The sequence below is a fragment of the Myxocyprinus asiaticus genome, chromosome 9, assembly GCF_019703515.2.
Source record: "Myxocyprinus asiaticus isolate MX2 ecotype Aquarium Trade chromosome 9, UBuf_Myxa_2, whole genome shotgun sequence".
NCBI lineage: Eukaryota > Metazoa > Chordata > Actinopteri > Cypriniformes > Catostomidae > Myxocyprinus > Myxocyprinus asiaticus.
The window spans coordinates 43,924,866-43,938,564 of record NC_059352.1 but is presented as its reverse complement, the minus strand read 5'-3'; the positions used below and the strand labels follow the sequence as shown (position 1 = coordinate 43,938,564).

The window sequence follows — 13,699 nt, the reverse complement described above, 5'->3', positions numbered from 1 at the left end:
TGACCTTCCATTTCCAGTGTGATGAATTATTCAAAAAAGCATCAACATTGATGTTTAACATATATTTCTTGGTTCATTATTTGATTGGACTGACAAAAATTAAAACATTTGAATCAAAATTGCAAAATTCAAGTTTTTATTTCCAAGATGATATGAAAACTGGTTGCCACTCACTAAAGTAAACATGCACATAATGAGGTCACGTGACAACAATGCAGCATCCTACTGTTTGAAACTTTATCGTTGCACAATGCCTACTGTTACACCTACTATTTAAACATTATTTTTTTTTTAAATAGTAGGCAACATATAGGGTGTACTGTGCAGTATGCAGTATTTCTTATTCTAAACACAGCAGAAAATCTTCTGTTTGATACATGAACAAGTGTGCAATCCGAACACATGCAGAATATATGACAAAATAATTACTGCACTACATATGCAAGTCATGGTTGCCCTAAAATGTTTCATATTTGATGTTTCTGTAACCCAATTTCTATTTCTCTTATGCAAGATAGAACAGAAAACTAATTGACTGCCAACCAAATCAAAGACAAACAAATTGTGGCAAAACAGTGATTTAATTTCTAAATTACATAAACAATATAAAGATTCATTAACACTGAAGGTTAGTCTGAAATAAAGACATAATATGGGGATGATAAAACATTTATGCATTTTTTTTTTTATTTTTTTTTTTTGTAGAAACCAGTGTATACATAGAAAGTAACCCAAGATTATGAGTTTATTGTCTGAGTAATTTGGCATGCATCAGTGCTAATGGCAGAGAGGCCTTATCCAACACACACACACACACACCCGAGGCACAAGCATGGACAACCCTGATGTACAGCTAAGCTGGTTACACTATTATCTCTCTCTGAGTCAGTGCCTCCAGAGTTATATAACAAGGTCAGGGAGGGCAACTAGGCATTCAGAACACCTGTTCAAAGAAATGCCATTCTACTTAATATGTGGGAGGAATATTAATGATAAGATTCATTCACTGTAAAGATATATCTCTGAGATTTGTTAATGTTTTATTATGAAATGTAATAATTTCCCAAAAGGGATTTGTTCTTAAAGATAAAAAAATCAAATGTGTTATGCCAACAAAGTAAGATTCTGTTATGACAGCACATATAAGACATGAGCATTGAGAGAGAAGAACTCAATAAATACATTGCATTTGGGTTGCTGTCCAATTATTGCATTTGGGTTACAAGTCCAGACTTGTTTTTTTGTGTTTTTTTTTTTTTTTTTTTTTTTTTGAGAGAGAGAGAGACAAAATACAGTACATTCAGAGATGCTCCTGGTTTTGATTTTTGGGTGAGGAACAGTTCACCCAAAATTAAAAATCCAGTCATCATTAACTTACCCTCATGCTGTTGTAAACCCATTTTTTATGGAGGACTCTTCCAAGATGCTGTGGAATAATGACAGTAGGTGCTGTTTTCAAACTCTCACATGATGTGTGCTTATATCTGCTGTAAAGATCGCTCAAGTCGAATTGCATCCATCCATGATTCCCCAGTTTTTGGGCGTCTGTCCTGGAAAAATAAAATTCCATTCCCAGAATGTCCCGGAATTTGGAAATTTTCCTGACGCGTTTACCCATATGAACATTTGTTGTTTATGTACACTGTTTTCAAGACGACTGATCAAACGTGCTCTCTTACACCTGGGTTTCCCAACCTTTTTTCTGCCATGGCACACTTTTTACAACTAAAACATTCTACGGCACACCACTATCTCACATAGGCTAACCATCGTCAATATTGTTCCTTTTCAAGAACTTGTCCATGTTTTCTGTCCGTCTTAGTAGCGTGTTTACTTGTAATGTTTGAAATTTGGCTATGCAAAAAAAAGAAAAGAAAAAAAAATCACATAGATAGGCTACGCTGTGTGAGGTCACAGGTGGCAAGAGAGCTAAATGGGTAATGAAAAAAATAATAAAAAAAAGTTGGCTTTTCTAATTTGTAGATTTGTTCTTGCAGTGCCACAACAAATTACAGGGATGCAAACTCATGAGGGGCGAAAAAGGTAAGACAATCACTGGTCCACGAACATTTTTTCTGGGGATATTTTTTTTAAAAGAATAAGCTAAAAGCACCAATTCCAGCTATTTTAGTGATTCAAGTTTATTCAAGTATTTTGGTGAGGCTTGCTTCTGTTTCACAGACTTGTTCAATTTTATTAACTGATTAGTTCAGTGACCCCTTCTGGAAATGTCACTAGGTGGCGACAAATGAGCGTCTTATGTGCTATGAGTGAGTCAGTGAATCATTTTGAGTCATTCATGACCGAAATCTACCAAGAGACTTTATAGTGTTTAAGCATTAAAAGAACAAAACAGATCTATAGTCTTCAACAACAATAGTCTAATAATAGTGAGTTTCAATAACATCCTTACCTTATCCTTTATTAAAACTTGCATAGCTACAAATCTACTGACTTCAGTATAAGAATTATAAACACAAAGCAGATCTACTTTATAATTTTCCTACAGTAGCCTATTTAAACTCCCTAAACCAAGACCATAATTACCTCCTCTTAGAGTTTTCAAGCTAGGTCCACCAAACTTGGCACAGTCCTTCAGGCTGTTCTGACTCAGATTTGCTATGACTTCTTTAACTGATCAAAAGCGGGAGATCAAAAATACTCTAAATCCCATAGATGTAGATTAACAGAATGTTTAAATGAGCCAAGGGAATGTTTGTGAATTCAAACTCCCAACTGTCAAAAAATTCAAAATGAAAACAAGGCCTTTAATCTGCTTTAACTCTCTCTTCTTCTCTCACACCTTTCTTTCTTATCTGTCTTTCTCTGTAACCTTCAAACCTTTTTCTTTTTTTTTTAATTAGTGTTGACAAACTTTACCTATCTAGTTATTTTTTAATTTTTGAGTGAACTATTTCTTCAAATGTAATGCATGTTTCTGCTTAGCTTTAAAATGTAAAAGTATGCAGTAAATTAGTTATGCTGCAGGACATTTTTCCAATTCTATGCCGAGAAGGTATCTCTGGTTTATCATCAACACAGGTGTCATGTGAGAATCATAATCTTTAACAGGTGTCACATTAAAAACATGACTGCTGTCATTTGTCACGTAAGGAGTCGTGCACAAACGATTCAACTTGCTAATACTTTTATTGCAGTACAACTCAATAATTCATTTATTTTCACCAGCACAAATTTGCTAACAGATTACTTTTAGAATTGAGATAAAGCTTCCAGGAAATGCAGTGGGTATATCTGGTCATGTTTCTCACTGCTGTCAGATCAGCGACTGGATCAAATCAGAGTTTGCCCTTCCTCTTTTTGATGCGAGTCTTCCTCTTGGTTTTTGCATCAATGATCAGTTGCGACTGGTGCTTCAGGGTGGCACGGGTGATGACATCACCTTCATCGTCGCCACTCTCTTGCTCATCTGTTAACAGAAAAGACATTCAGGTATGAGAGGTTTGTGTCACTTCTCTTGGCTAAAAGTTTTAGTTCTCATATTTTACAGTGTGCTTATGGATTAACAGCATTCTTTAAAGGATAACAGCTCTCAGGGACTAGTAGGCCAGCCTCTTGTAGTGACTATCACACTTAAATCTGCTCTGGCCCTTAAGAAATTTAACAAACCATTACCAGACTGTAAACCAGAAGAGTGAGCTTTTAAGTGCCACAGAGTGTACCGACTAAGGAATGGAACTAGATCAGAGAGCACACGTGAATACATATTGAAAACTGGGAGCTTCTGTACTGTGTGTGCTTGTAGAGAAACACAATATATCATTCAAACACACATGGCAGTTCCTGGTCAAGAGCTTCTTCAGTTCATGAGCCAGTGATCACTGGTCAACATGCAAGGGCAGGTAATGGCATTAATGATTTGGCACTCAAACCTTTTATTTAGAAGGGTACACCTGACCTAATCCAGCATAATGCTCAGCTATGGACTAAAATATATGTTTAAATGAGTGTGTGACTTTAAAAAGGTGTGGTGATAGAAGCTGGTGTCTCACCATAAAAGGGGGCCAGTTTCTGTGCTTCAGGCAACTGAATGCGAGTGTTGTGGTGGGGCAGTTTTCCTTGTATACTGGCACGGAACTGAAGGGCGGCATGAAAAAAACCACACTGTTAACAGTTTGATATTCAGTTTTTTTTTTTACCAATATACTAAAATATTCAGTGCGGGATTATAGCAACTTCAACAAGCCAAAACACAAAATTTGCATTTCAAAATAACAGGAAAGTCCAACCAACATAACTAATCACTATCCCTCACACACATGCTCCTCACCTCTTCATCCTCCATCTCCTTTATGATTGTCACCAGATCTTTGCCCTGCAGTTCCTCCTTTAGCCTGATAAGTTTCTGCGTGGCCTCAGACAGCAGCTGGAGCACGTGTTCTCCTGGATCTGGGGGAAGTTGGGGCGCCGGACCTTTCATCTGTCAAAGAGCATAAAATTAATTAAGATGATTCCGATCTCTGCTTGGTTACGTACATTATTTACTGGATGTGAATGCAAATGCACTTTAAATGAATTAAGACTGGATCACTTTTACTATTGCTTCTTCTTAGGGTTTGGGATTTGAACAAACCCCTAACCCTAAGTATTCAATTTTTGGTCTGTTGGTGTAACCTAATTTGTCAGATTAATTTAGTCAGACTAAATAAATAAAAAAAGATATCTTTTTAATTAAAAAAAAATAATATGACCCCTTTAAATTCCAGGAAACTGTACAGTACTGTGCTAAAGTCTTAGGCACATAAGATATTTCAAAAAAGCATTTGTCTTAAAATGGTTATATGTATCTTCAGCTTTAGGGTGTCAATAGGAAATATACATTTTAAACTCCTGAACATTCCTTTAGCGAACAGAATAGAAGAACGGGGAGCTCTGCAACAGATAGCATGGTCCCCAGAGAGCCCCCCACTGAACATAGAGTCAGTCTGGGAGTACATGAAGAGACCGACGCTGTTGAGACAGCCTAAATAGATAGATCTGTTGCGAATTCTCCAAGATGCTTGGGACATCCTATCTGCCAACAACCAAGAAAAACTGTGTCCAGGTGTACCTAGGAGAATTGGTGCTGTTTTGAAGGCAAAGGTGGTCACACGAAATATTGATGTAGCTTTTTTTTTATTTTATTTTTTATGTTTACTGGACTTTGTATGACGTTATTATGTTTACTGGACTTTGTACAACGTTAATTGATAAATGAAACCTTTTTATGGCATTATTTTTGAAGACATCCTCACTATGCAACATTTTTCACAAGTGCCTAAAACTTGCACTGTACTGTACATTTCCAAGAAGCTTTCTATATGCAGATACTGTAGGAAACAATCCTCATATTACCTGAAAGTGTTGACATATGTACATTTTCAGGAGGATCTGAATAACCCTTAATAACCCTGTCACAAAGGCATGACAGTAAACATTTTTTATTTGTGGAGTATGTATGATGTATTTGATATGGTTCACTAGTACCAGTGGTATATGCTGTAGTTTATCACTGAGCTGTTGCACTCCTGCTCGGACGGATCCGAGTGTGCGTGTGAGCCAGTCCAGACGATCTTTATATGCATCACGCTGCTGCTGCTCCTGCTGCAGGTGACGCTCACATTCCTGCAGCATCTGCTGTTCACTAAACATGCGCACATAGGCATAAACACACACAGGATAAGTTGTAATACATAACCAGTGATATAGCTAGGACTGATGTTTTGTTATTATTTAATGAGAAAATGTAATGAGAGCATACAGTCATAATAATGGACTCACGTTTATTTTTGTTTTAGGATTTATACAACATACAGTGTCATCTCTCACCTTGATAGTTTAGTTTCTCCTGAGTATTTCATATCCTGAAACTGAGTCTGTAGATTATTTCTCTCATCCTTCAGCTGAAGGAGAGTTTTCTCATTCTGTGCCTTCATCTTCTCCAGATGTGTCTGTGTTTCTCCCTGAGAGATAAACCTGTCCACTATTTCCTATTGATAAACCGATATGATGAATAAACAGAGCTTAAAGGAATAGTTCACCCAAAAATTAAAATTCTCTCATTATTTATTCACCCTCATGCCATCACAGATGTGTATGACTTTCTTCTGCAGAACAAAAGCAAAACATTTTGACTAATGCATCAGACTAATGTCTGTAGGTCCATACAAATAATGCTTAATGGTGACCAAAGCTTTAAAGCTCCAAAAAGCACAAACGTAGCATAAAAGTAATCCATAAGAGTCCAGTGGTTTAATCCATGTCTTCTTAACCAATCCAAATGATTTTGTGTGAGAACAGACCAAAATATAAATCCTTTTTCACTGTAAATCTTGCCATTGCAGTTTCTGGGCATAATCATGATTTTAAGCTCAATTACACTTCCTAGTGCTTAACGCATGCGCAGAGTGCTAGATGGCACTAGAGAGTTTAATTGAGCTTGAAATCATGATCGCCAAGGAGACTGGAGATGTCAAGATTTATAGTCAAAAATTAGTTATATTTTGGTCTGTTCTCACCCGAAACCGATTGGATCACTTCAGAAGACATTAATTGAAACACGAGTTTTATGGTTTACTTTTATGCTGCATTTATGTGCTTTTTGGAGCTTCAAGGTTTTAGTCACCATTCACTTGCATTGTGTGGCCCTACAGAGCTGAGATATTCTTCTAAAAATCTTTGTGTTCTGCAGAAAAAAGAAAGTCATACACATCTGGGATGGCATGAGGGTGAGTAAATAATGAGAGAATGTTCATTTTTGGGTGAACTATTACTTTAACACAAAGTTTGGACAACTATACACATCTACATTAGCAGTTCCTAAAGGAAATACCAATGCTTGCAAGACAGCAAAAATGGTGTTAATTCAAAATTTGAGGTAAGCTTAGGTTTTAGGCTTTGGTTCTGTGTAATTGAAATGCTGCATTAGAGCAGCTTTGCTGTTGTCATGACACTTGGCACAGGCTGAAAATACAGACAAAACAAAGTATAAATGAGTCTATAAATTAAAGCTGAAGTGTGTCACTTCTGCAATACTAGCGCCACCAAACGGAATTGCAAAAATAAACATTGTTTTCAAAACAGCTTTATGAATATTCTTGAATAAAACTTGTTTTATTTTGACTTTGTTATGGGGTCCCATGAGGTCATGTCTGTCTGTCTGTCCTCACCTGTGTGTCTGTGACTCCAGTGGCCTCTTTGATGCGCTGGAAAGCTTCCTCAAAAGCAGATATGGCTTCCTCTTCCTCCCCCACTCCAGTGGCACTGCGCTGGGCCTCAGTGCTCAGCTCATCGGGGTGCATGCTCGCTCGCTGGGGCTGAATGTGGAAAGATAGATGGAATTAGGAGGAGAGAATATTAACATCCCCTCTGCTGCAGCTAGAGTGGCCAACTTTCTAAAAGCCAAATACGGGACATTCCAGCTTTAAATATGGGACATTTTTTCCCAGCGGGGCTCTGGCGTGAGACGCTGCTCAGCGGTTAAAGAGGTCCACCTGAAAAACCGCTCGGACAGACACAAAAACACGTTCGCTGTGAACGGCCTCTAATAGGCTATGCTTAAAATCAAAACGATTCAGGTTTGGAATAACAATAAGGTGAGTAAATGCTGACAGATGTTTCACTGTTTTTTTAAAAGCTGCAAGATTTCTTAAAGGTCATTGTGTCTGATTCCAGCAGATGTGTGATGGTTGAGATGTGCTCACTCTTCTCTCCATCCTCTCTGCCAGAGCCTTCCTCTCCTCTGCCTGCTTCTTATAGCGGAAGAGAATTTTTTCTCTCTCTCTGCGCTCTCTGAGCACCTGCTCCTCCTGAAACTGCAGCTCAGCCTGGACACACACCCACACAAATATTACTGTTAGAGTTATATAAATCAGCAAGTGTTTGAATGTTACCGTCACCATGGCACACATACAGATGCTTTTTTTATTGGTATAAATCCTGTTTAATTCCTCTGAAGTCTTTACCTTGGCAGCATCCTTAGACAGGTGAGCATCACTGTTCATGACCTGCAGGTCTTTGAGCTCTTGGGTCTGATGGTGGATCTCTGCCTCCAGATGGTCCAGCTTAGACTGATATGTAAGACTCTCTTCCTGTAGAAGGGTAGTTGACATGAAATACTTTTGGGAAGTCCTGTGATGTGACATGTTATTCTCTTAATCCTAAAGGTTTAGTTCACCTAAAAATGAAAATTCTCCCATCATTTACTCACCCTCATGTTGTTCCAAATCCATATGACATCCCTTCTTCTGTGGAACATAAAAGGTGTTAAGCAGAATGACAGTCTCAGTCACCATTTACTTTGATTGTTTTGAAAACAAGATGCAATAAAATTGATCTGTGACAGAGACTAGCATACTGCCGAACATCTCCTCTTGTGTGCCACAGATGAACGAAACACATACAGGTTTGAAACCACTTGTGGGTGAGTAAATTATGGGTTACCTAAAATCCTCTTATCTGTATGTTTATTGTGCTCTGTCAACCTGTAGCTGAATTCAGCTGTATTACCGCACTTTTACCTGTAGGTGCTCCTTCAGTTTCAGGTATCCCCGCATGATGTGCTCTGCTTCATGACATTTCAGCTGTGCTTTCTCCAAACGGTTTTCCAGCATGTGCAACTTCTACACAATAAGCACAGATACTATAATGTACTAACACTTTTAACTGTGCTTTCTAATACAGAGTTTGAGCAGTTGGTTTGCCACCAAAAGAGACATTGAAGAAGAAGAGAGGGTTTGGCGAGGTTAAGAATGACCTTTTGGGGAAGCTGATCGGCGGAGTCCCCTTCTCTCTGTGAATGAGGGCAACATAATGGTTACCATCATTTCACAAGGAACAACTGAGCTTGAGTGTGTGTAAGAGAGGGTGTAGCACTTCAGTTTAGACAGAATATCTAAGAATTACCATTTGGGTGATTTTTCCAAAATCTGCACCATATTTCACCACAAAAGAAATTCACCATAAAATATATATTTTTTTTAATATAAGACATTATATTTTGCATAAAGAAAATATAGCCTATTTTTAGGACCATTAAGATTTTTTGCAGATTATTTGACATTATTTAACACAATTAAAGGGATAGTTCACCTGAAAATTTAAATTCTCTCAATTTACTCACCCTTATACCATCCCAGATGTTTATGACAGCAGAACACATTTGAAGAAGAAAAAAATATATATATAATCCATCTCAGCTCAGTAGGTCCTTATAATGGATGTGGATGGTAACATGATTTTTGATGCTCCAAAAAGTACAGACAATCAGCATTAACGTCATCCATACCACTCCAGTGATTACATGAATGTCTTATAAAGCGATATGATCGCTTTTGGTGCAAAAATATCAACATTTAAGTACTTTTTAACTATAAATCATTGCGTCCAGTAAGCAGCAGTATGCACGTTCACAAGAGTGCATGCGGTCTTTCTAGTGATGGCATGGCTATGTTCCATTCATTGCAGCAGATGCTCTCTACATCTGTTGGCATTGCCTACATGTGCACCACCACGTCTCCTGAACTCTCTGAGGCTTGATGTTGTGCTGCAGTTGGTCCAGCCTCCTCCATCTCCCTATGCTCCTGATAAGAATACTCAGGTTCAAATAAACATGGCTGTGCAAAAACTTGTATCTCCTCTTAAATCAAAATCTTCTGACATCTTTGTTTAAATTTATTTCAAATTCGAGTTCCTCCTCAGTTGTTAACAGTGCTGCTCTTCCGAGTGTGTCGCGCACGCATCACTTCTCGCGTGAACATGCCAACGCCAGTACGTCACATGAGAGACCATGTGACCTGTCCTTAGCCCTCTTGTGAATATGCATATTAGTGCTTAACGGAAGCGATTATTTATAGATAAAAAGTACTTAAATATTGATCTTTTTTGCACCAAATGCGATCGTATCGCTTTGTAATACATTCATTTAACCACTGGAGTTGTATGGAGGATGAATGCTGACTGTCTGTGATTTTTGGAGTATCAAAAATCATGTTACCATCCACTTGCATTATAAGGACCTACTGAGCTAAGATATTTTTATATTTTAATTCAAATGTGTTCTGCTGAAGAAAGGAAGTCATACACATCTGTGATGGCATGAGGGTGAGTATATGATGAGAGAATTTTCATTTTTGGGTGAACTATCCCTTTAAGCACCCATTGTTATTGTTGTAATGAGAAGGAAATAATATTATATTATTTAAATTGTAAATTATTAATGTATCTTGATAGCATTTGTTGTACTGTTTTTAGAATACATACATTTACAGAAATTATCATTTTAATACTAATAGTACAATCAGACAAGATGATTTTCATTACTGTTTTTTCGCATTACATTTGGGCAGAAAATGTGCTTAATTTGCATAAATATTTTTTTTAAATAATGATCATAAAATAGACTTTATTTAATCTATCCAAAATATAAATTCTATTTTTTTCTTTTAATTTTGGCAAATGTCACCCAAAGTGCCCAGAAAAACACTTTTTATTATTATTCTATTTGTTGTTGTTTACTTTGTCCAGAATATCAACCTACCTTCTCCTCCTCTCGTTTCTGTGCATCAGCCACAGGGCTGCTTCTCTCGGGCTTCATGGTCTGGTACTGGAGCTTCAGGTCCTCTAAACGGCGCCTGTGTGTCTGAGTGGTGTGTTTTAGAGCGTTAAGCTTCTTCATTTTATCACACACCTTCTGATCCATCACCGTACAAGCTGCCTGCAGAAGAAAGATTTTGGTGAACAGTGAGGAGAGTCTAATAGAAATCCCTACAGATTATTCTGTAACTATGGGCACTATTCTTTTCCAGCAGTGGAAAAAGGTTGAAAAGGTTTTCTTGTGGGTTATAATTATTATTTTATTAGTAGATAACTGCATGAATCTCCTGGGGAAAATATTTGACTAAGAAAGACATGATTTAATTAGATTTTTATGGCTAAAATGAACTATTTTGCCATGTCCCCACAGAAACATTTTTATATTTGCAGGTCAATTAAGGATTAATTATGGATTAAGTCCCCAGGTTTTGTCATTACAACCATAGAGACTAAAACACATGGAATAATAAATTCAAATTATTTTCAAGTCAATTAGAAAATAATATAATACAATATATCTTGAGGTTTTATTTTTCATATATCAAAGAGAAAATGGAACAAATCAGGACAAATCTAGAACAGGATTAATTACTTTCACAATGGAATTTCATGAGATGCAACTGGCTGTCAAACACATTGAGCTACACATAAGTATTTTCTCAGGCACTTATTGATTCAAAATAGATGCACAACTTACATAATTTCAGTAGTACACCCAAATGACAAATCATCATACTGTTGATGTGTTACACTTGCTATAGTTTACTTCCATGTTGTTTCTTCATCAAATAGCAATGTCAAATGTAAATCAAGTCACTGAAGCATACATGTATAACAATGATAATTCATCACTGTCACACAGAAAATCAACATGCAGTATTTATTTGTATGAATATAGTACTAATTTCTCTTGTAATAAAGAAATTGATATCCTGTGATAGTAAACTTACAGTATATAGATATGAAATAATCATAAAAATATGATTTTGGGAAGTGCAAAAAAAAGAAAAGAAAAAAGAAACACTCTTACATACCTAGGGTCTCTAATGACCCTATACACTTTTGGTACCATTAAATAAAGAATTGCAATTTTTTTTTTTTTTTTTTTTTTTACAATATTTATAAGAGAGAGATTGAAGAATACTAAAGAGGTGTGGGCAGGGCTGTAGCTAATGGGGTGAAAAGTGGTAACAATTCTAGAGGCCTATAGGTCCAGGGGGCCCCACAACAAATTTTAAACTGTAATTTTTAATATGAAAGGGGCCTAGACCAATATACAGTCAGGGGGCCCAGAATTTCTTGCAACGGCCTTGGGTGTGGGCACAACTCCAAAAACTGGATGAGGTACAGGGTGTGGAATGAAGTCCCGGGTCACTAAAGACCCGAGGTATACGATTAAGGGTTAATAAAGCAAATCTGGTCCCAAATGCCCCTAGTACAGAAACACACATGCAGAAATTTCCTAGACTAGAGTTTCCTAAAAGTTCATTTAACCTCACCTTCCCAGACATGTTCCTAAACGCTGCTTTCTCCACCACATGGCTCTGGAAGGCCTCTCTGATGACTTGTTCATCTCCCTGGACATCAATATGACCACATTACACTTCACTGGATATGTTTGGCCTATATCTTAAATTATATGTTTCATCTCCAGATTGAATTTGTGTGTTCATAAAGTCTGACATACAGCAAGGGCCTCGGCCAGTTTCTTGTGCAAGTTTTTATTTTCTCGTCTCAGCTGCAGGATGGTTCCTCTGTTTTTCTTGATGGCTGACTGAGAGCTTTCAAAGTATGCGCTTCTGTCTCCCTCTAGTGGACAGCCATAAAACATCCATTTAAAAAGAGAAGTTGAGCGCAATATGCCATTCCTGTCGGCATTTTTTAAACGAAGCCCTTTTTTTTTTTTTTTTTACATTTAAAAGTTAAGATATTAAACAACAACTGAAACCACTTTTAATATATTCAACATTAGATATACGCTAAAACATAACACTGCCAAATTTGAGTATAATTAATTAGCCTTATAAGAAAACAATTATAAAACAAAGCAAAATACTCATTACTCTGCCTTTGAAACAGGTTTATTAATATTCATTAAATCCCTCTGTAAGTTAACTGTTTAGTGCTTAATCGGCAAGTTGGGCAAAAACGGCAAAAAACTTACCCAGAAGCTGAATTTTTCGTTGTAGTGCCGAAATTTGATCATGGACAGGGCTCTTGATGCCCTCTGATAAAAACGTACTGGACATTTTTATGAATATGAATTGTTTTAAAGTTTATCGTTGGATTTCTGTCTCTGCTCTCGCCGTACTCACTGCAGGCTCATATGTTTCTAAAAACGCGTTGCTTAGTAACTGAACCACTTTGTTCTTAACGGTAGGCGAAGGATTGTCTAATTAATATTAATTACATCACGTGCCTATAAGCCCAGGATGGCGAAGCAACGTAGTACACAACCTAATTAATATTAATGAGCTCCACAGACCTTTACACTCTACCAACACGTTTAGATGCATTGACAAACACAGCTGAAACTTTTTATTGTCTTCTATCAAAATTAATGGCTTCTGTTTATTCCATATATCTTTGAGGACTACAAACATTCGCATTATCGGATATAAAAAATGAGTTAAAGGAATATTCCGGGTTCAATACAAGTTAAGCTCAATCGACAGCATTTGTGGCATAATATTAATTTATCACAAAAAAACAATTTTGACTTGCACCTCCTTTTCTTAAAAACAAAAAAAACAACAAACAAAAAAAAAAAAAATCTGGGTTCCAGTGAGGCACTTACAATGGAAGTGAATGGAGCCAATCTGTAAACCTTAAAATACTCTGTTTCAAAAGTGAAGCCACAAAACGTAAACAATATGCGTGTTAGCATGATTTTAGTGTGATAAAATCGCATACTAATCTTTTCTGTGTAAAGTTATAGCCAGTTTTATAACTTTGTTGTCTGTAAATGACTGTAAAAATTACAATTTAAACAACTTTACAGTTTTAACAGAAGAATTCATGTAAGTCCTTTTATAAAATTATAATCTTGATATTTCTGCCTTTAAACCCTCCAAAAATTGGCCCCATTCACTTCCATTGTAAGTGC

General features: G+C 36.8%; 1 protein-coding gene across 1 annotated transcript; it reads right to left on the bottom strand.

The window, feature by feature from the left end:
- Positions 1-3,139: 3,139 nt before the first annotated feature.
- On the bottom strand, positions 3,140-13,604 carry odad3 (outer dynein arm docking complex subunit 3). The gene is made up of 14 exons (XM_051707730.1): positions 12,758-13,604; positions 12,281-12,402; positions 12,093-12,170; positions 10,538-10,714; positions 8,756-8,791; positions 8,520-8,621; positions 7,965-8,090; positions 7,704-7,826; positions 7,170-7,316; positions 5,830-5,990; positions 5,488-5,644; positions 4,292-4,441; positions 4,014-4,098; positions 3,140-3,430 (listed from the first exon to the last, which is right to left on the bottom strand). The coding sequence occupies exons 1-14, from the start codon at positions 12,840-12,842 to the stop codon at positions 3,300-3,302; spliced, it is 1,680 nt and encodes a 559-aa protein (XP_051563690.1). The 5' UTR covers positions 12,843-13,604; the 3' UTR covers positions 3,140-3,299.
- Between the last annotated feature and the right edge of the window lie 95 nt (positions 13,605-13,699).